Source organism: Amphiura filiformis, chromosome 11 (genome assembly GCF_039555335.1).
Source record: "Amphiura filiformis chromosome 11, Afil_fr2py, whole genome shotgun sequence".
NCBI lineage: Eukaryota > Metazoa > Echinodermata > Ophiuroidea > Amphilepidida > Amphiuridae > Amphiura > Amphiura filiformis.
Genome location: NC_092638.1, coordinates 8,478,159 through 8,502,512, shown reverse-complemented (window position 1 = coordinate 8,502,512; position 24,354 = coordinate 8,478,159). Strand labels below are relative to the sequence as shown.

General features: G+C 37.0%; 1 protein-coding gene across 1 annotated transcript in view; it reads left to right on the top strand.

The window, feature by feature from the left end:
* Positions 1–24,354, top strand: part of LOC140163448 (uncharacterized) — a 33,005-nt gene that overhangs the window by 5,108 nt on the left and 3,543 nt on the right. The window contains exons 4-11 of the mRNA XM_072186762.1: positions 2,793–2,900; positions 5,464–5,646; positions 7,562–7,608; positions 11,441–11,510; positions 13,669–13,782; positions 14,983–15,162; positions 17,566–17,827; positions 18,073–18,186. Of these exons, the coding sequence (XP_072042863.1) occupies positions 2,793–2,900; positions 5,464–5,646; positions 7,562–7,608; positions 11,441–11,510; positions 13,669–13,782; positions 14,983–15,162; positions 17,566–17,827; positions 18,073–18,186 (1,078 nt within the window). The remainder of the gene's footprint in view (positions 1–2,792; positions 2,901–5,463; positions 5,647–7,561; positions 7,609–11,440; positions 11,511–13,668; positions 13,783–14,982; positions 15,163–17,565; positions 17,828–18,072; positions 18,187–24,354) is intronic.

Genomic DNA, 24,354 nt, shown 5'->3' with positions numbered 1-24,354 from the left:
AAATTATTGCTACTAGCGGGTACCCGCGCTTCGCGCGGGCCCCCGCTAGATGAGTAAATGGGAGCGGTTAGTAAGCGGAGGCGGTTAGTATATATAAACGATGGAAATGGTAATGGCAATTGGTATCGCTTTTAACAGCTCAATTATTACGCTGGTTAGTGATGGTAGGCCTACCAGGCCTACCATTTTTTGCCTCTACATTGCAAACGACTTCCTTAGCATAAAATCTGTTGCGTAATTTTTGTATCAAACACCCTTTTTACTTATTTTTTCTTTGTCTTTCCCTTTTTTCTTTTTTTTTCTCTCTCTCTCTCTTTCCTGCGTTCCATTTCTCTTTCTTTTTCTTGCTTGTTCACTTTCTTTCTCTCTATCTCTGTCTTCTTTCTTTCTTTCTTTCTGTATGTCTATTATTTCTTTGTCTTTCCCTTTCATTCTTTTTGTTTGTCTCTCCCTTTCTCTTTCTTACTTTCCCGATGTTTCTTTCTTTCTTTTCTTCTTTCTTTCTTTCTGTCTTTCTTTCCCTCTTTCTTTCCCTCTTTCTCTTTCCTTCCCCTTTTTACTTTTTCTTTCCCTCTTTCTTTCCCTCTTTCCTTCCCCTTTTTACTTATTGTTTCTTTGTCTTTCCCTTTTTTCTTTCAGTTTCTCTCTCTCTTTCCTGCGTTCCATTTCTCTCTTTCTTTTTCTTGCTTGTTCACTTTCTTTCTCTCTCTCTTTCTTTCTTTCTTTCTTTCTTTTTTTTTCTTTGTCTTTCTTTCTTTCTTCTGTCTTTTTTTCTTTGTCTTTCCCTTTCTTTCTCCCTCTCCCTTTCTCTTTCTTGCTCTCCCGTTGTTTCTCTTTCTTTCTTTCCATTTTTTCTTCCCTCTCTCCTTTTTTTTTTTTTCTTTCTTTTCCCTTTTTTCTTTCAGTTTCTCTCTCTCGCTTTCATGCATTTCTCTCTTTCTTTTTCTTACTTGTTCACTTTCTTTCTCTCTCTCTTCTTTCTTTCTGTCTGTCTATTTTTTCTTTGTCTTTCCCTATCTTTCTTTGTTTCGCTCTCCCTTTCTCTTTCTTGCTTTCCCGTTGTTTCTCTTTCTTTCTTTCTTTCTTTCCTCTTTCCTGCCCTCATTCCTTCCCTTTTCGCGGGCCCCGCTAGATGAGTAAACAGGAGCGGTTAGTAAACGGTAGCAGTTAGCACAAACGATGGAAATGGTAATCATGGCAATTGGTATCGATTCAACAGCTCAATTAGTACGCGGTCAGTGATGTGGTACCATTTGTTGCCTCTATTTGGAAACGATTTCCTTTAGCATATATCTTTTGCGTAATTTTTGTACCAAACACCCTTTTGTCTTTCCTTTTTTTTTCAGTTTCTCTCTCTATCTATTTCCATTTATTGCTTTCCCGTTATTTCGTTCCATTTCTCTCTATGTCATTTTCTTGCTTGTTCGCTTTCTTTCTTTTAAATTTGTTTCTGTTTCATCAAGTAGGCCTATAATAGCAACATTGGGTTTCAAGATATCCCCCCCCCCCATATTTTGATAAGGGCAATGGTCCATACAATCACCCCCAAGAAAGTTGACACCTGTAGGCCTATATACATGTGGGTTTCTGACAATATCAACCTCATATTTGGGCAAACTAAAAAGTGCCCATTTTTGCGGTCTTCGTGCGAATTTGTTCCACTTTTGCATCATATAAAATACCATCTTCATTATGGCCATAAATTATTCTGTCGCCAAACGGTGCAGGATTCACTGTAGGCCTATTTCAAGAAATTGAAACGGACCCTACCTATCCCCATATCAAAAGAAATCTACGCCACTGTTAATGTTGCCAAAAGGTGCTGGATTCACTATTATAATATGCCTACTTCAAGTTCAAGAAATGTTTCTCATATCTCTACCCCCCCCCCCCAATGTCAAAAAGAAATCTACGCCATTGAGATATCATCATAGTGTTTCGCTATGGTTACCATGCTAATAATGCTCCACCCTCCCCATCGAAATTCATCACAACATGACAAACGAATAAACTCAAATTATACTTCCAATATTATAGGCCTACCTTGAATTTAAAATCTTCGGAAAGTTATCACAAAATAAGTTACCAACAGTCATCGTAAACGAATGCAGCTGATTTATTATAATAGCGGTTGCGGTTACCATGCTAAAAATGCCCACTCTCCATCGAAAGTCACCACGAACGGATAAACTATGATCACTTTCAAAAGGATCACTTAAATTTTTTCGAAAATCATCTGTGTAGCGGTTACAGCATGAAATATCCGCCGTGAGCAGTGTGTTTGTCTTGAACATGCGCGTATAGGATACGCGTATTTTAAAGCTTGTCCGTAGCAACGAAGCAACGCGTGCGGGTTCACCATTGGTTGATCTACTACAACCTGACATTTGTGTAGCAGGTTGTCCAAAATGGGGAGCATTTTGCTCCATGACACAAGTTAAATCGAACCCTGCCCGAGATCCCGTCCGTCCTCAAGAATCCAGTAACAGGTTACTCTAATCCAAAAAAAAAAAAAGACCTGGTTTTTTTTTTCAAAGTTGGATAAATTTGTATGTTTTAATTACTTTTGCTTCTATTGAACAGCTAGCAATGCATGCTAATTCAATATGTCCCTGGCTGTTCAATAGAAGCAAAACTAATTAAATTGTATAACTTTATCACTGATCAGGTTTTGAAAAGAAATTAGCAGATTTTTTTTAATAGCAGCTACTCGTTAGGTGAGAGTCTTAGTTTTGATTATTATTTAATTATCCAGCCATTACTTCTGTTTTTTACATGTTTCAATAAAACAGACAAGCTTGCCGTTGCTGCGTCAGAGCTTACAGAGGTTGGGTTCCACCACTCTCCACGGTACTATCAAGCTCCAGTCCATCCCGATCAAGATGTCCAAGTCAAACAAGGTAAACAAGGTGATTAGTACCCATTTGTTCCATGTCGTCGGCTGTATTCCATAGTGGCGTATAGTGATTTTTGGTCATTTTTTTGAAAATTGGCACATATGTATTTAATGATGTTCTTTTTCATTTTTCTAAGTCTCATCAGTCAAAACTAGCTAATTAATAAGTAATTAATTAATTAAATGTGGCGTATAGTTACAAAGTGACATTTTTTATTCCATAGTGGCGTATGCTCGACCATACGCCACTTTTTATACACATTTTATAATTATGAAATATCGGCAAAATGAAAAACATTGTATGTCATAGTGGTGTACACGTATAGGACCTATACGCCACTATGGAATACAAACGACGAAAAGTAACGCCATGTAGGGATTACACGGCGACCGAGGTGGCGTAAGGTTAACGTTAGGTTAGGGTATTGCGTTTTGTTTGTTTTCCATAGTGACGTATAGTTTTGTGCTTTTTATTTTCAGTTTGCCAGCAATAGTATGTATTTATTTCTTTTGAAAAATATATAACAATAAAATCTATTTAGTTAACTACAGAAATTTCACATCATTTACAAAATATAATGAATGTCTGATTTACACAACTCGATTTTAAATTGGCATTTCTTCAAACCCGATTTTCTCGAAAAGTTGTTTATTCGCGCGCCCACTATACGCCACTATATGGAATACAGACGACGATGTGTGGTCTTTTCTTTTCAGTACTGTGATATCATATTGGGAAGTACCAAGTAGCTGAGGTGTTAGTTTAATATGTTAGGAAATTTTTTTTGATTGCCGGAAAGGGTCTAAATTAATGGCACTCAGTGTTTGCCCGGACAAGCACGACCCACATCAAGTAAAAGTTTACTTTTAAGTTTTAAAAAACACTAAAATTGCATGAGAGCCCCTTCATTAAGGGAAGGGGTATGAACATTTGGGCAGTATTTATTGTGGGACATTAGAGCACATCAGACATATCGAATTGCATTCTGAATACAAAGAATGTCCTTCTGATATCAAATAATTTAGATTTTTTGAAATTTGCAATGTAAAACACATTTTATGGCAAATCATTAAAATTGATATTTTGATATTTAACAGTACTCAAGTAAACTTTATAAATCTGATGATTTATATTTAAAGTGTATGTAGGTGGGATGAAAAGCCGACGATCAATTGAAAATTTTGACCTTTCGTATTGAAGATATGGGTTTTTTTTCCCAAAACACCAACAAACAAATAGGTCTTTTGGGGAAAAAAATCCATATCTTCAATATGAAAGGTCAAAATTTTCAATTGATCGTCAGCTTTTCCTCCCAGCTACATACACTTTAAGAATATATCATTAAATTTATAAAATTTACTTCGAGGACTGTTATATCTCAAATATGTGAAAAATATCAAATTTTATTAATTTGTCATAAAATTTGTATTATATCGTAAATTTCATAAAATGAAAATTATTTGATATCAGAAAGACATTCTTCAGATTCAGAATGCAATTCGATATGTCTGATGTGCTCTCATGTCCCACAAAAATACTGTCGAAATGCTCAAACGCTCATTCCAGTTCCCCTAACCCTAACCGCCTAAGGGCTTTTTGGCGACGGGAAGGGAAAGAATAAAGAGAGAAAAGAAGGAAAGAAGTTGTTTGCTTTGGGTGGGATTCGAACCCGAGACCCCTCGCATGCCAAGCACTCGGTCTGCGACACTTTGCCACGGGTCTTGGGCTTCGCTGGCCAGCGAAACCGTGCCTATGTATCACTTAGGGCGATTGCGTCATCACAACACATGGGATGCATGCACGAACAGCGCATATATCAAGTAGTATTTTGTAGTATTTAGTACGGTTAGGGTTAACATAGTGATTATAAAATTCTAGAGATAATCCAATGATACAGATGGACAAATGATATTATATAACAACAAGCTATTCAGTTTATTCACGGTCAGTGTGAATCGTGTGTGCTCCGGTCAGTAAGTGGTGGTGTTGCAGGTATGTTGCATTATCAGCTGTTCTTGTACTGTTGCCACACAAATTAGCAGTGTACTAAATTTAGGATATTACAGTGATGTGCACCATTAGTTAGTGGTGATGACATGTGCCCGGAGGATTTGAATCACAATCCAGATCCATTTAAAGATGCATTGCATCATGGCTAATTTTTGATAGTAGTCCTGTTTTCCTGACGTCTTTTGCAAAGACGCCCGTGTAAAGCATTTTAACTGCAATCCAAAGTAAGCAGTCCACTTGGGGAGCTAGAAAACAGAGGGAGTATGGTCACTGAAAAGATCTGATGTGGAAAATCTATCAATTGTGCACAGATTATTGTGTTTTGTGTATAATGTAATACCTAGAGTGTGCACGATGGGCAAGTGGACTATGAAGAAGTCTCATCCATCACCCGAGAGATCAGTCCTATCCCTAACCCACTACATATCACGTTTGCTCGGGCCCTCAGGACCCTGGACTTTGTCTACCGGCTTCCTCCGCCCCGGTTAGAGAAACTACTTGATCTTCTCCATCAAGCATAATCATATGTGTCGCAATTGATTCCTGTTGTTTTCAGGCTAACACAGCTACCAGTGTAACAGCAGCCCCCAGCTCAGGTGCATCGTGGGCAGCTCAACAACAACTTACAACACAGCGTAGTCAAATGAGCACAGTAGGTGCTCCAAGTTTAAAGACTGAACTACTGAGGCAGCTACAGAAATCTATATGGCATGGCACAATAGAATGGGCTATCTTGAAGGTATGCTGAAATAACTGACCTTCGTCATTTAAAATATGTAGCACTATTACAGCAGTTCGTTGGAGGTGTTTGCACTCACACACAATCTGAGGAATGGTATGGGTTCTATGAGGGATATCCAAAGGGTTGATATAAGAGTTAGAACCACCCCACTCCCCGTATGATTTTCTCGGGAAGGCGAAACATCCAAAACTTTTGTTTTGATAATATAATAATATTATTGGCTTATGCAATTTATATTGGCTTCCTTGACTCAACTGCATTAAAGATCACTCTATTAAATTAAGAAGTGTGGTTCAGCTTTTTTGGTTAAATGACTAGAACAGGAAAAATATGAAAAAACAGGAAAATATGAGAAAATATGAAAAAACAGGAAAATATGAAAAAACAGGAAAATATGAAAAAACAGGAATATATGAAAAAAACAGGAAAATATGAAAAAACAGGAAAATATGAAAAAACAGAAAAATATGAAAAAAACAGGAAAAATATGACAAAACAGGAAAATATGAAAAAACAGAAAAATATGAAAAAACAGGACAAATATGAAAAAACAGGAAAAATATGAAAAAACAGGAAAATATGAAAAAACAGGAAAAATATGAAAAAACAGGAAAATATGAAAAAACAGAAAAATATGAAAAAACAGGAAAAATATGAAAAAACAGGAAAAATATGAAAAAACAGGAAAAATATGAAAAAACAGGAAAATATGAAAAAACAGGAAAAATATGAAAAAGCAGGAAAATATGAAAAAGCAGGAAAATATGAAAAAACAGGAAAAATATGGCTCAAACAGGAAAAATATGGCTCCTGCCAAATCAAATCTGATGGTATTGAGACTTGAGTCATAGAAATGTTAACATACAGTTCCATTGACCTGATTAAAGGAGCGTGACCAGATTGATAGCCTCATCCCCCCTCCACTATATCCAATTAAAACATTTGGAGATGTTAATTGGCATTAGAAGAAACATCATATTTTTCTTTTAGTCCTGGTGAAATTTTAGGCCTGAAATATGTTCCTTTGAGATGTTATGAATGAAAAAGTGATAGCCATATACTTACCACCATAAAGCCATGAGCTACAGTTTGTCCACTCTGAAGTACAAAGTGACAACGTTTGTGTATACAGCGCGTAAACAGTGTGCAGTGCTTTAAAGTAGGAAAGGTTCTTATTCAGATCCAAATAATCTGGTACTCACTCAGAAATATTTCAATTCCTATCAGGAATCTTGATCACTCTGTTGTGGTGTTTCTAGATGTTTGATGAAACGGCAACACTGTTTGGTCTTGATGATGTTTCCAAACTTCCTGGTTGCCGTTTGATGATGAGTTGATCGTAGATCTTGTCTAGTTTAAGACGAGGGGGCTTACAAACTTCAAGATTGTGCAGTGCTGCGTCTCTGTTGCAGGTATGGATGCCTTCAAAGTTGGCACAATGCTTGCATCCGCGTCAGTACTTTGTAGTTCAGAGTAGACTGACTGTAGTGGCACCTCCCTGGTTCCATGGGCCATTGTGAAACATGTTTGTACATCTAGTGCAAAAATATAACTCAAAAACTTTGGAGTCAGTTTACTTTGGTACAGAGCTCAATGTGAAGTACAAAATACAATTTGAAAAACCAAACATCCCCTTTAATTATTTATCATTCTGAAGATGGCACATTTAATGGTGGTGCTATGTGTGGTGGTAGTAGTGTGAAGACTTTGTTTTGTGAAAAAACAAAAATTAAGTAGTACTGTTCTTTCCAGTGATTGTGAAAGTGGTGTAATTTAACAGTGTAATGTCACAAACTTATAAACTTACAAAACTAGAAGCATGAAATATAACATTATTGATTGTTCCATGTAAATTTTTGATCTTATAACATTCCCTGTTCTTTACCCCTCTTGTTTTTTTGCTTTTTTCCAGAAAACAAATATTACTCATACCTTGACATGTGATGTCATGGTACCACCCAGACTTGTAGTGACTCGACTCGAAATGACTCGACTCGACTCGACTCGACTCGACTCGACTCGAGTTTTGGTGACTCGATGACTCGACTCGAGGCAAAGGCGACTCGACGACTTCGACTCGACTCGAGGGTTGATGACTCGATGACTTCGACTCGACTCGAAATTTGATGACTCGACTTCGATGACTCGAGGCTTGTGACTCGAGTCAGTATGGCTGAATCGACTTTTTAAAAATGACTCGAAAATATAAATTATACCTTAATATTTCTAATAATATCTGCATGTATTCTTCCACATATCTCAGTGTGTGAATGATTCTTATATTTTACAAAGTGGGCTCTTACTATACCAGCTGGGAGCCTCTCTCACATCCCTACATACATGTACTTGGTGCATGGAGGTATATTGAAAAGTAGTCTAGCTCCAAACCCTTCCACCTATACAACATTAATTATAGAACTACCAAGTTGCAAGTTGAGCATAATTTCAGGACTTGATCAAAACTGTACCCATTAATTGTGTCTGTTACTGTTATGCAAATGAGCAACTGAACTTCCCCATTCATAAAACACACAAGTGAATAGGTCAACTTTCAAGTGGTGTTCAATCAATAAAGTGTCATCAGTCAATCATCACACATCATTGCTGTGCAGTGCAGTGTAACTGTTTGTGCACATCAGAATCAGAAAGCAAGATGATGAAAGATGAACCTGGGATTGTGGAATTTGGCTACAAAAGTTATAAGAAAGCAGTGATGCCAACGCCGCGCCTTAGGCGCACAATTGGGCTACTTGGCGATCACTTGCCGCTACTCAAAAAAGCATGCCGCTACTTGTCTAAAATTGGGCTACTTTTGACAGTCTCAGGCATGCGGCACTAATTTGATGTATTTTCCTTTCAATTTAGCCGATTTATAAAGGTTTTGAGTCTTTAAAGCTCCAAATTGAAATTACAATGGGTTTTGTGACCATTTATTGATCGGTCAGTAACTTCCCAGTAAGTACCGGAAGTTTCAAAGTCAAGTGTTTTTCCGCCCAATTGGGTGTTTTATGCTTCTAAATTGCAAATCAGCCCAAATATCCGGTATTAGGCGCTTTTTGAAGCTTAGAAAATTGGGCTACTTGAGAATCCTTTACATGACCTGGCGAGTCAATGCGCCGCGCATTGAAGCTGAAAAGTTTTGGCAACACTGTAAGAAAGGGCCAAACAAACATGATGCAATCTGCAAAGTGTGCAACAGTAGTGCCTCAAACCCAATTGGTGTGACATCCAACTTTAATAGACACTCACACTGAACCAAACATCCAACTTTGTAAGTTAATTCTTTCTTTGATTACTGTGTACCTTTTGATGTAACTGGTTAATAATTAATATATAATTATTTCATTTTGGATTACCTACACTTAAAAGTACATGTCAATGCCTACATGTTTGCCTTTTATGTAGCTATATTACAAACATTATTACATCAAACAACAAACAATTTACATGGTAACATGAATGGTCTGAGATTCAATCAATCAACATTGTTATACATTTGTACATCATCTTAAAACACATCAATGTTAAAAAATTGATCAAAGATTATTATTGATCATTGTCAGAAGTGTTTTGAGTTGATTGTCAAAAGTGGTCATCACTCATAAGTACATGTAGGTCAATTGTAGTAGTACACATACTTCAGTTCTTGTTGTTTTACACAATATTGTAAGTAATTGATTTTACATGGTGGTATTTATTCGTAACCTGTAAACAAGTTAACACAGGCGTGAGAATTTGCAGGATTTTTATCTGAATTCAAATTTTGTGCTCAAATTTGTTAATTTTCAGGCTGTTTTGAGCTATTTTTGCCCATTCTCATGCCTGTTAATATATAACAATTAATTTTGTGAGGACTTTTTTTTTTTTTTTTATTGTCAAAATCCACCATTTTCTTGGAGACTTAATTTCACAAATCACCATTGTGCTTAATTTTGATATTGATTTAATGATTTTAATAAGTAAGCTTACAATTTCAATCTGACTTTCATAATACAATTACCTTTTAATTTCACCTGTGCTCATTTTTGTTAGGCCTCACGCAGTCTCTTGTGAATTTAGCCCACTCGCAAAATTAAAATCCTTGCGAAAATAAATCCTTTTAGTTCATGGTTTGAAAGTAGGCCCTATGACATTATGGTCTATGCTGGGGGTCTGATGAGTCCCACAGAAAATCTTAGCTTTTTCTCAAGTCTGTTGTAACCATGGTAACAGTTGTGTGCAGTGTGTTATTTGAGTGTATATCCTCACTATCCTGGCACTACAGTGTAATGTTTTGCAAATACAGGTACTTCTAATTTATTTGTGTGTTAAAAATGTACATGAATGCTACACACATGTCACTGTAACAGCCTGTGCACACACCCCTACATGTATGCTACATGTCTCATTCACACAATGACTGATCACTTTATTCCCCATCCAAATACACTCCTCTACATGCTGCACACATGAAGAACTACATTGCAATATGTGACTGACTGGTGTGAGCATTTCCACCAGCCACATGTACTTCTTGTGCCCAGGCTTGGGCTTGTGCATCTGAGTCAAATGAATAGAGAGGTTCTTACCATACATGTATACAGAAATTTGGGATGTATATGAATTTTGAAATATTAATAAAACATGGATATAATTATCCAGATGTGCATAATAAGACTCGAAAGCTAAATCATTGCTAAATATATGTTGAAATTAGTATTGCACAGTATGGCTGTCCATACTGTACATAGACATAGTTTTTTTTCTTGCATTCCAAAATATGCCACCTTTAGGCTAGATTCACTATGACCACCAATATTTGATCTCTTTTGTACTTGATTAATTAATTTGTTTATACCCATAATAGGACCCATACAAGTACTTGAAGTCCCAATTTCCATACCACTACTGGACCAGTACCCGTACTCGAGTCCCAATTTCCGTGCACCTATACTGCACCCATTACCCATGGCTCCGCACCATGCACTCAGCACCCTATTTTGGAATGGACCCGTACTGAATACTCATGGCTAGGGATCCGTGCCGTATCCTTACCCATGACCTGAAATCCGTACCCATGGCCTGGGAGCCGTACCGGTGAGTGCTGGTGGTCCGGTACACGCACCCGTACCCATACTCATGGCGGGTCCTAATGGCGGGTCCTAATGGCAATACTACAAGTATGACTGATTACTGATTTCCACAATGCACTGGATTCATAAATTAATATTATGTACTCTCACTGGGATTTTAATTTCAAAAAGTACAATTCATGCAAATTGGGCTATCAAGTTGACAGCTGGTATCATAAGCATATAAAAGCGTGAAGTGACTCAAATGACTCGACAAAATATATCCGACTCGACTCGACTCGACTCGACAGAATGGCCTGACTCGACTCGACTCGACTCGACTGAAAACTTCAAATGACTCGACTCGACTCGGACCAGGGGTAGCGCTAGAAATAAATACTCCAGTGTCCACAGGGACCCCCGAACTTGCAGAAAATTAAAAAGTAGGGGGTCCGGAGTAGAGTTTGGTGAGTCCGAGTTGCACAAATGCAGCATGAATAGTATGTCTGCAATAGCGCTAGATTGAAAAACCGGGGGTCTGCAGGGACCCCTGAACTTGCAGAAAATTGAAAAACAGGGGGTCCGAACTCTATTTTGGTGGGTCCGGGACCCCAAAAAGCGACCTAGCGCTACCCCTGACTCGGACTCGAAGCCTTCATGACTCGACTCGACTCGAGACTCGAGGGCTCGATGACTCGACTCGACTCGGACTCGACTTTTAGTGACTCGACTACACCACCAGGTAGTCCCTTGAAAGTTGACAATTGGCCTAATAAACTCACCATGCAGCACTTGCCATTGAAGCTTCTGGTAAATACACTCAGTGTCATTGTACATTGGTAAAATTATTATAAAGCACTAAGGCGTTGCTCACATTACATACTGACTGTTGTACATGTATCTCACATTTTTTACTTCTTTTTAAAGATACATGTATATGGTATTATTGTTATGTACTACATCTACATGTACCTCAAATGTCAAAACTAAACATGATTTAATTAGTGAGATTTTAATTGGGTACTTATGGTTATATGTTATATATTTTGTTGTATCTGCTTCGTTTCTCTTAGAGATCTATACGAGGCAGATACGATTCAACAAGCGGAACAATTTGAGACTACTTTGATTAAAATCGAGCATTTTTTAATTTTTTACACTTGTGGACAATGGTAGAGACCAAAATTTGACATTTGACACTCAAGAACTGTACATCAGTGATCACGAGGGCCGATCGCCGTTGACACTGTGCAGTCTTGTTCATGTTCACCGAACCAGAAATTACCCATCATGCAACGCCAGTTTGCCGAATAGTCGCGTCCATTTAGTTCCTCGTGGTGACGTCATCCCGCTTGGGATTGATACAAAATACAGGTTGTTCTGTCTAGGTATGAGACTACCAGGCCAGTTTGTGTTTCTAAATTTTATTTTACAGTCATATAAATTAATTTGCAAAAAACCCGAGTTAAATCAACCTAAAAATGAGCGAGATACAATGTTTTATATATGGCAAATTTATTACACAAAAAATGGATATTTTGACTGTTTTCAAACAAGAAATTTACTACCAATAATAATCTAAACTTTTTATTTCAATACCATAAACATTGACTGTCGTGCTCATTAAAACTAGAAACACATTTGGTCGGAAATGAAATGAAAGTAGTGAATTTCAACGATATTTGTGGGCAGATTATGCACTGAATTTTGACATTAAAACATTAAAAACATGTCTGCTTGTTCGTTGCTTGCGTGATTCTTCAGGAAGGAATGTGTATGTTTTATATAATAAAAGAAGCAAAAATTATATTCCGTGATTTGATACTTTTTTAAGTGAAAAAACTAATATAATATATAAATCATGCAAGAAATGATCACGCTAATGTCTCGATATTAAAATGCCTCGATGCGTGTACGCCTATGCACTGTAGATATAGCGAGGAGATGCTGTATCGATTTTTAATAAAATTCATTGTTAAACAAATAACGGATGGCCGGGTTCACAATAGATGGGTTAGAATTGGGGAATAATCAATAACTAACGGTACAGTTGTTGATGGTTCATAGTGAAAAATTATTCAATTACTTGTATAGAGGGCAGTGCGAACAAGATTCCCAGATCGGTCGTCGTGTGATAGGTCAAACTATACTTTTTCTGAATCCTAATGATGAGAGGAATACAATTAGATGGTGTTTATCCATATTCGCCCGAAATTTGAGCCCTGCATTAGCGGCCATTTTGGATATATGCAAATTTCCATTTTTGATTTTCCCCATTTCCTTTTTTGTCCTTTATGGATATGTTGTTCAGTGTGTAGATTCACTAGCAAGCAAACACATTGGTGTTCTATTTTTAACTAGTCTGTCATGGCCACTTGATTTAGAGGTTTGGACATCCCCTATACACATCCCATGGATACACAAAGAGTAAGGAATAAAGGTTGGAAGCTCAGAATGATTCAAAGGGTTAAAATGGGTAGACATGCTTACAGACAGTGAATTGTGATTAGCCATATCCAGTCCTGGGATGTACATGTCAAGATCACAGTGATTGGAATGAAGCATACACTTCATGTGTTGATTCCATTTACGTGATTTAGGGCATTTCTTGATCCGCAACCTCATCCCCCTTTTCTCAAAAAAAAGTTGAGATTTTTTCCCACTGGAAACCTCTGGTTACAAAATGTACATTTATGAAAATATTTCTTGCAGATTTATTCATTTAGCAAAAATATGTGCAAATTTGAATTACGTTCTGGTATGCCAGAACCAAATTACAACAGTGGCCTACACATATTAATCATGCATAACTCGCAATCACAAAGCGGGAATCAGCTTAAATATTTGGGAATAAGTTTTTTGCATGGATATTTACTAAAAAATATCATAAAACGTGGATGCTATAATCACGAAATACTCCCTTATTTAATAAGCCATTTTCGTTTGGATGCTTCTCTTTGTATTACAGCAATCATCCCCGAGACGGTTGACTCAGAATTCACAGAATGTTGGCATTGTGTTCCCTGAACAAAACAACGATCCAAGATCAATGAAGGCGCTGATGACATCGATGCAGGGTTTTGTCGATGCAGGGTTTTGTAAGTATGACTGAATCATTTTTGCAAGGGCTATGAAGTATGCATGCAAACTTTAGTGTGCTTTGTATTGACACTTTTTATTTTATCTGCATTTGTTTTTAATTTTTCTTTCCTTGTCACAAAATTCAAAATAGATTATTAAGTACTTGAGTGTACATAATCTCTCTCAAAAATTACAATTCATGCAATCCAGGGTCAGCAACTCTACAATGACATGTGAGCCATCTAAGTAACAAGTGCAACTACAGTGTGTTGAGCTGAAAAACACATACTTGTACTTAAATTTAAGTCAGCTTCATGATACACTTTATTGAAAATTATGAGTGGTTCATATTGACGTGATCACCATGTTACCTTTTTATGGCATCAATAAGATGCAAAATTAAATGTTCATTCTAATAATCACTTTTTTGTTTCTCTATTAATAAAATTTTAGATCTTTTGGGGGAGAAATGTTTATCTTCAATACGGAAGGTCAAAATTTTCAAATGATGAACAGCTTTTCCTTCCAGCTATATATACACTTTAAGTACATATCATTAAGATTTATAAAGTTTATTTTGAGGACTGTTAAATATCGAATGATATCAATTTTTAATAAAATGCCATAGAATTTGTTTAATATTGTGAATTTCAAAAAATCTAAATTATTTGATATCATACCTCGTATTCCGAATGCAATTTTGTGTGTCTGATGAGCTCTCATGTTCCACAAAAAATACTGTGCAAATGTTGCTATCCGATCCCTTAAACAATTATGTAATTATAGTTCCCCAATTCTGATATGTTGAGGGTCAGACCAAGAGCCCCTTATTCCCCAGGGTTTAATCATTAACAATGTGTCTGCATATAGAGCAAGAAAAACATCAGATCGGCGGATTGAATCGCCGATACTGTCAAGGAAACTTGGGGCATCGGATCGGAAATTGGACATCGGTTACCTTTTAGGCGACGAAAAAAAGAAACCCTGTACGGGCGGACGGACCTTTTTTTTTGGTTTGTAAATAATTGGAAATTTGAGAAAATACAACAACAAAATTTTGTTCCTGAAATTTCCTAAATTTGGGTCGGCATTCATTTGTACAGGATATTGTTTTTCCCAATTTCTTCAAAAACTGGGTTGGTCGGGCCCAGTAGAACAGGGTTTTCTTTTTTCGTTGCCTTATTCTCAAATCTTGTTGCAGGCTGGCTGCATCCGTTTCCCGCATGGGAGTCCTATCCGTGTGATGGTACTACTGTATGCTGTAAACAAGAGGCAATACATTGGCCTCATACCCAATGACCAAGCTTGGTTTACCAATCAAATTTGCATGGAAATTACTAAGTTTAAAAAGAAGTATGGAATTAGAAGAAGTCAACGATTGGTAAGTTATGGATCAAAGGTCAAGACATGTTCTTACTTTCAGAGTTAGAAAAGTGAAATTCCAACTCTTCAAGGAAAGTGATTGAGCACAATGTTATTATTCATTCCCATTCATTTGGAGTATTTTTTGTACAGTTGCTTAAGGGCAAGCAGTCAAGTTAGCTCAATCAGTAAGGCGTTCAACTATGGTGCGAGAGGTTGAAGAAAAGATATTCATTTTAATTAAATCAAAACCACTCATGCTTAATTTTCGCAGTAGAACATGATTTAATATGTCACTAAATGTTAACATAGGCCTACACAATGCAATAATAGACATTGTATGTTGCATTTTTAGAAAATAACTCTGTCACTAAAAATGGACCAAATTGCCAATGTCAAAAAGATTTATTTTTCTACTGTGAACAAATATACCAAAATACTAGGTGATCTTAAAATAAAGCTGAGCAAAATGTAGCTGATGATATTAATAAAAAGAATAGAGAAACTCAAGTGTCTTTTTTCCTATACAGAATAAATGGCCTTTTGGTTGGAATTTCTTCACAACCACCAATATTACAATCTCTACACAGTTTTTGCATAGCAAAAACATAGCTTCTTTTTACCTAAAACTTAGCAATTAATTTGCATGAAGGTAAAATATACTAGTATATAGCTATACCAATCTATTCTCTAAAAATATAGGCCTACCGATATCTGAACATTAGATTGAATAACTCTTTCACCCCCATCACTACAGGTTGTCCACTTTGAAGTACGAAGTAAGGTACGCACATTTTGCGCAAGCGTATTCTGTGTCGTGTATAGACCTTTTTCTCAGACGTCACCAATCAATCGATATTGGGGTCCAGCATTCGAGTCATCAGCACCCAAACGCAAATACCGGCGCCCGGTAGCGCGATGAACTTTATGCCACGCTAGGCGTCCTGCGCGAATTGCCAGCTCGCAGTGCGCGTTTAGTTCTTCACGGTGTAAAAAGTAAACAAAATTGTGAAACAAAATAAAGATTGAATTTTAAATAGCATCGCGTTTTTCCGTATCTTTTGTATTTTATGGCATCAAAACTAACTGGAACAAAGGTAACTAGTATACAGTTCCAAACAATTATTTTATGGAAGCTAACGTGAAATATGACAAAACAGAGGAGAAAATACGTAATATTTGGTGTTTTTACATCGTGGACGCGTGAGAAACGCACGTGTTGTTTGTTTACATCTCAGACCCCAATATCGATTAGGTGACGTCATCAGAAAAAGGTCTATTAAGGCGCTGAATGCATTTGTGTGCGCCTAGCAGTGTGTTAATTCCTTTTGCGATTTACGGCGGGCAGAAATTGCATAATTTACTGCGTACTTTACTTCGTACTTCAAAGTGGACAGACTGTATTCTATAGTAAGTCAATATTACTATGATGGAGGCTTTCAATGTATACCGTAAAATGGGGTAACTTTGGGCACTTTTCAGAGTTTTTAAACCACTGCTTCCAAACAAAACCAATTATATTTCTAATTAACTCTTTTTTGTGACATTAGGGTTCCCTTCTACACCTTGAAGTTGAAAAAGATTTTTAAATAATTTTGTAAGGGTGCCCTAGGGGTTCAAAATGACCTGACCAAAGTTACCCCGCCTTTGGGGCAACTTTGGTCACAGTATTACATTCCATGAAGGAAAAAAAATCAAAAAAATTGATCTTCGCTGAATACGGGCAAGTTGTTGTTTTTTGTGACATTTGACACCTTGCAAAATTAATCAAACACATCCTTGCTCACAAATATCGATTTTTATTTTTCTGAAAAAATGTAAAAAATGCTGATTTTTGGTCAAAATCCCGCTTTTTTTCGTAAATTTCAAGGAAATTACACATGAGCGACTATTATTTCTTCCAAACATATTTCTTAACAAATTGACACCAAATATGACTAAAAACAATATTGCTGTACGAAAATATGACCATTTAAAAAAATATATTTGAACGACCAAAGTTACCCCGCTGACCGAAGTTACCCCATTTTACGGTACATGTGGGATAACAGGTTTCTGGTTGGCCTCAGGGTTCAGCACCAGAGCAATGTAGCCACCTCCAACCCGGGCCTCCAACCAAAATACAGGTAGTAAGAAAATATGGTGACGACAAAGGGCTATTATTCAAATGATTCCTGGGGTACTGCCATTGCCCCCCCATCATGCAGTTCCCATGGACCCCACTGGGGGATCTAAGACAGCTATAGCCCTGGACCTCGCCTGCAGATTTTCGTTCTTTGCATTAAAAAAAAATTGGACACAATTTGGTCCAACAAAAAATCCTAAGCTGCAAGACTCACAGTTTAAAATTCTTTTTATTCCAAGTATAATCAATCACAATCTGATTTTGTTGCTTGTATTTTTCCATTTATTTCCCTAACAGAGTCAGCAGCGACAAGTTGGGGCAAGCCAAAATCTTCGACAGCCATACGTGGTTGCAGTTGCTGACCAAGGGGCGACAGGTAGCACACCTCAGCAGCAATTGATCCAACAATGGCTTGAGCTGCTACTACATGCACATAAGTGTCAAAGACGGGAGAACCAAGCCAGTGGAGAAATCACAGAGTGTACGTTCTCTCACTGCCGCACAATGAAAGATGTGCTGAATCACATGACCAATTGCCAAGCAGGATATTCCTGTCAAGGTATTGCTTCTAAATATACCCCCTTGTGTATATATTAATACCCACTTATATGGACATGTTTTAGTTGAGTACAGGGTTGGCGATTTCCTTGATTAAAAAAATATTAATTTTTTAAAACTTTTTTGTGTAACATTAATTAATTCCATAATATACGATCTTATAATATGAAATTGGGTTAATTTTTAAAAACAGTGTTCCAATTCAAATGTGATTACCGTGCAGTTAACTTCTCTCTCCAATTCCAGATGTACATTGTGCTTCATCAAGACAAATCATTTCCCACTGGATAAAATGCACTCGCAGTGACTGCCCAACATGCATGCCCTTAAAAAATGCTTCTGACAGGCGGTCACAGCAAGGTAAGTAAAAGATTGACTGTAAGGGGTGTCAACAAATGTTGGGATATTAAAAAAAATGTTTTCACCAATCATTCAGTGTTATACTGTATGTGAAAGCTACATATTTTAGCTATCATTTGTAAAAAATAGAACATGTTTTATAAAATAGTATATGAAGGGGTTTTAAGCTTACCTAACGTAACGCTAACCCCAACCCTAAACCTAACCCTAAAAATTCGGACTAGCGGTGGTTCGGACTGACAGGGTTTTGGACTGACGGGGTGACTCCATATTGAAGATATGATCTCTGATGTAAATATGATCAGATGGCAGGATAAATTTGGTGATTTTCTTTTGACAATGCATCATTCAGTGCAGAGTTCTTGAAGCAGTACATCAGGGTTGCTGGTTTTTTGGCTCTGAGCGAAGCTAAAGGGCCTAACTGATCGCAACAATTAAAGAGCCAATTCGGGCGTTGGTTTTTATGCTAAGGATGTTTGTCTGTTTGATATTTGGTCTTGAAATTTGTTTCTAAATTTTGCTTATTTATTATTTAATCGATTGCACTCCAGGTAGATTTCAAATACTGTCGATAAAATATGATTTTTTGGTAAAAAAGCCACGATGAACGAGTTGTTTTGTGGTACCCTGTGTGTGCTAGAGATTATTTTGGTCTGTATAATTTAAGTTGCGTAAAAGTGACGGAAACCAACGGAGGGTAATTTCTTAAGATTCAGTTCAGATTCAGAAGTTATTTACTATTTCATAACTTTTCTTGACTATTTCTTTACAATTTAAATAAAGAAATAGTTGAGGAATGTCAAAAAATGGTCAAGAACATGTCTGAATCTTGAATAAATCGGAACTAATGAATCGGGTAAATGAATTTCCTAGTGGACTATTTTTCCTTGCGCAAGTGCACATATTTTTGTGACCTCAATTTTTGTGCAAAACACGGACCGAAAGTCATGAAAAATGTTCGTATTTCATCACACTCATTGTAGTTTTGTTAGAATATAGTTTTAAAAAGTCAATTTAATCGTATTGTGGACATGATTGATTCTGAGGGAAAATTTTATTTTCAATGAGATTTTACTTTACCCCACTTCGCAATATTGAACAATTTCCGTATTTTTCCATAGCAAAAACAGTCTAAATAAATGATGTTCCACTTTGCACAACAATTTTATACTTCAGAATATCAAAGATTGATATGTTTTCTCTTGAAAAACAGCATGGTTTTTAGGCCAGGACTTCTTAAGAAATTCAAGACCAAGGTTTATTTGATCGATGTTACGTCGATGTTCCCCGATCTCGCCATGATTTTGGCTTGTTTTATGTTTACAATCAGGAGGTCATGACCTATGGCGTATTGATCGATTCTGATCTGTTCTGATTGGATGGTCTCAAGGTCGTCACAGTTATGAATGAATAATTCACAAGGTCATTAGGGGGTGGCAGTAATAGAAAAGGTCAAAATAATGTTGGATAATGAACATAATAATGTACATAATAATAATAATAATTGAATTCAAATGTGACTGAAATTAGTGGTTTCAGAAATCATTGATTGCAAGTTGCAAAGTTTCATTTTTTACTATAGGCTGTGCAATATTAATCATGAGCTAAATTTTGAGAGAAACCAAAAGGAATGGCAAGCAATCAATGACAGCAGGGGGTGGGGGAAATCACTTTTTTTTTAGTATTCCCTGATCAGAAAAAAGTTACAAAGATCAATTATTTGAACCGATGGCTGCTTTCGGAAACTAATAACAACTTGTAGGCCTATGGGCATGAAATTTGGTAGGTACAGTCAACATTTATAGCCACATTTTCGGAAGGTCATTTCAGGGGTCACCAGAGGTCATCTGAGGTCAAATTAGTAAAAACTACTGGATGGGCGTGAAACTTGGTGGATACAGTCGACATTGGAGTCAAATTTTTGGAAGGTCATTTCGGGGTCATCTGAGGTCAAATTAGTAAAAACTGTCATATGGGCATGAAACTTGGTAGGTTCAGTCAGCGCAAAATATGGTAATTAAGTACCTAATTTGCATAATTTATGCGTAATAAGCAAAATACCTTGTGAACAGATTATCTGGAGATCCGTATGGGGTACAGTGACGTAACTTGGTGGGGAGTCGCGTGGCCAGATGTTCTCGACCTGATTAGATTATCAGCGCAAAATATGCTAATTAAGTACCTAATTTGCATAATTTATGTGTATTTGATGCGTATCAAGCAAAAAAACCCTTTCGACCAGCTTATCTGGAGATCCGTATGGGGTACAGTGGCGTAACTTGGTGGGGAGTAAGCGTGGCCAGATGTTCTTGACTTCATTAGATTTTCAGCGCAAAATATGCTAATTAAGTACCTAATTTGCATAATTTTAAATGCGTATTTGATGCATATCAAGCAAAAACCCTTGTGAACACCTTATCTGGAGATCCGTATGGGGTACAGTGACGTAACTTGGTGAGGAGTAGCGGAGCCAGAGGTTCTCGACCTGATTAGATTTTGAGCGTAAAATATGGTAATTAAGTACCTAATTTGCATAATATATGCGTAATAAGCAAAATACCTTGTGAACAGATTATCTGGAGATCCGTATGGGGTACAGTGACGTAACTTGGTGGGGAGTTGCGTGGCCAGAGGTTCTCGACCTGATTAGATTTTCAGCGCAACATATTTTATCCAATTTCAAAGGTCACATAAAAGGTCAAAGGTCAACTGAGGTCACCAAATCTTTTAATAATTAATTTTTAATTGTGCATCACATATCCAAATAACAGCTTGATCGGTCATGTAATCAAGGAAATATGACGACTTTAAGATAGTCGCTTTCCTGTAAAGTATAGCAAAGTAGCACTTTCAATGAGTGATAACTTGTAAAGGAAGCATCTTTCTGTTTTGATTTATTACTTTGATGAAATAGTTCTTTGTTATTGCCAAATTTGATTGCAAATTTGTAAGGTGGGCCCCTGAACCCCGGCCATTTTAAAGCCAAATTTTTGGAAGGTCATTTTGGGGTCACCAGGGGTCACCAGGGGTCATCTGAGGTCAAATTAGTAAAAACTGTCGTATGGGCATGAAACTTGGTGGGTACAGTCAACATTTAAAGCCAAATTTTTGGAAGGTCATTTCGGGGTCACCAGGGGTCATCTGAGGTCAAATTAGTAAAAACGGTCGTATATGCATGAAACTTGGTGGGTACAGTCAACATTTAAAACCAAATATTTGGAAGGTCATTTCGAGTCACCAGGGGTCATCTGAGGTCAAATTAGTAAAACTGTCGTATGGGCATGAAACTTGGTGGGTACAGTCAACATTTAAAGCCAAATTTTGGAAGGTCATTTTGAGGCCACCAGAGGTCATCTGAGGTCAAATTAGTAAAAACTGTCATATGGGCATGAAACTTAGCACGGGGGGTACAGTCAACATTTAGAGCCAAATTTTTAGAAGGTCATTTCAGGGCCACCAGGGTCATCTGAGGTCATATTAGTAAAAACTGTTGCATGGGCATGAAACTTGGTGGGTACAGTTACCATCAGCCAGATAATCGTGCCCAGCCGATAACCGCCAAATTCATTTACCTCTCTACCAAAAGTTATCACAAAAGCAGGGGGTCACAAAAGCAGGCGAGACTCGTGGTTCGAGAACCGCCTTGTTACCCTCTGAAATGGCCTTTCCTGTGGTGCTAAATGTGCAAAACCATCTGGACCCCACCGGGACCCTTAAGGGACCCCCGCCGTGCTGGGCAAGAGAGTCTGCTCGCTATGCTTAGCAAGTTCAGGATTTTTTTCGGTCAGCTTGTGACATCTCTGACTGTTGTATTTAGTCTGAAACTTCGTGGGTAGTCACCAATTAGAGCCAAATTCTTATTCAGACTAACACTATTCTTGACATAGGCCTATTTTGATACATTTTGATTAGTTTAGACCCATTTGGACCCTTTTCCATCCAATTCCACCGTTTTGATCCATGTGGCTAAATAGTAATTCCCAAAATTGATTGATGTATCATTGTATGCTCTGCAAATGAGATAGCTACCAACCGACCAGATGTACCCATTGAATGTAATATGTCACATATACTCAAATGATTTCACCTGTTGCACATTCAACTTTCACTGTCACCATAAAGCACAGAGCCACAGCGCCATTGGTGCTCTTGTTTTATTTAAATCAATTTTTCCCCTGAGAACTGCTATATTGTATAACCCATGTTGAAGTCAAAAGAGACCAGTGGAATGCTAGACATATTCGCAATCCTATCAGGTATTTGTCCAAGAAAAAAATTGATAAAATCATTGGAAAAAGCTGTTGAATTCTGCACCTTGGAGATGAATTTTTAGCAATAGATAAAATAACATAGGGGTATAATTTTATCCAAAAGTTGTAGAAGCATTATGAATGAAGCAAAACAACCAATTTAAGAGAGAAATTAACTTACATTTATCAAAAATGTTAAAATAGGAAAAAGTTAATTTAAAGTCATAATGTACGATCTTATAATATGAATTTGGTTAATTTTTTTCAAACCTGATTTTTTGGCATATTTGTAATGTTTACACATGTCACAACTTGCACCTAAATGGAATCAGCCAAATTTGTTGTGTTTGTAGGTAAACAGAGCAAAGTTCGACATAAAGTCATAATTCAAGAAATTATGACTTTATGTCTGCCCATAGAACTGCGTGTTAAACGGTCAAAATAAGCAGTGTTTGTTTCACGTTACCTCGTTATTTCAGCTCAAAATGGACAGAAACCATTCCCGATCATTATTACTAGTATTATTTCAGCATTTTGAGTATATAATGACAAATTTAAAATTTGAAGGAAATCGTACATTAAGCCTTTAAATCGGTGATTTAAATCGCAATTTAATAATCATAAATTAAATCAAGCAACTCTGGCTTACATGCATCTGTCTGTGGGTGTACAGCATGATTTGCCGACAGAAATATTTTGTGAATTGTAGACCCAATTTTTTTTAGCCAGCACGGCGCTCAAGAATCTAAAAAGTAGGGGGAGGGGGGGTTACGGTCAAAAAAAATTTCGACAATTTTTTAAAATTAGTAACTACTATAACATTAAAACAATAGGCATATTACATAACAACAGCACAATTTCGTAACACATTAATCTTTTATATGACTCTTGCAATTTGCCGACAATCACATAGCTTACATGATTTTAACGACAGCAGTCAATTTTTGACGACAAAAATTGTGTATGGGGGTGCCATACCCCCTCTAGTGACAGCCCTGGTTGAAACCCACATTTTATGGGACACCCTGTATAAACCACTGTCCTGACATGTCCTCCTAATTGACGTTTTCGGTAAATAACTCTTTGTGGTTCGACCTGTGATGTTGTCATTTGACCTCGCGCCGATGTGCACATTGTGTAGCGAACATCGCTACTGTGCATTTCTAAGCTGTGAAGTGCACATTAATGATGTGCGCAACGGCATGACGACATCACAGGTCTAACCGCAAAGAATTCTGGGATTTATCGATCAGGTCAATTTCCTATTGCCACCTACTAGTATTGTGGACGTGAAACATTGCCCTCACAAAAAGGGTCATCACAGCCGATTTTTGATGTGTGTTTATAAACATAAACAAATGCATGGGTATCACAAAGATCACACAAAAAAAGCTGTTGTCAAATGGTAAAGAGGTCTGAAACTTGAATACTTTGCCCATGTGATGAGAATAACTGAAGGATCATAAAGCACACAAGGTGCCTGTAGATTTTGTGGGATTCCAATATCAATTCCATCAACCTGATTGGCCATCAAAAATGCAACTCATACTGCACAAGACGGAACAAGTTGCCCAATGGCTCAAAATACATTTGTTTTTGTTTTTTATTTTCTTTTTTTTTAAAGCTACCCAGGGAATAGCACCTCAAAAGTATGTTTAACAAGATAGATATCTACGATAGTGGGTGCAGACATACTGTGTGTGCCATTATAATTTACTGCAAGCTTGTTACACAAGTACATATGCATTATTTTATAACATACTCACTTTTTTCTATCTTGAGGTCATTTCCAAAAATGTCTTAAGGATGATTTTTGAATATGGATGAATTTTGGTCAAAAATAAGATGATTTTAGCCCAAATTAACACTCGACACGTTGAAATGGAATATATTTTGACAACATTGCATCCTGAGTAAC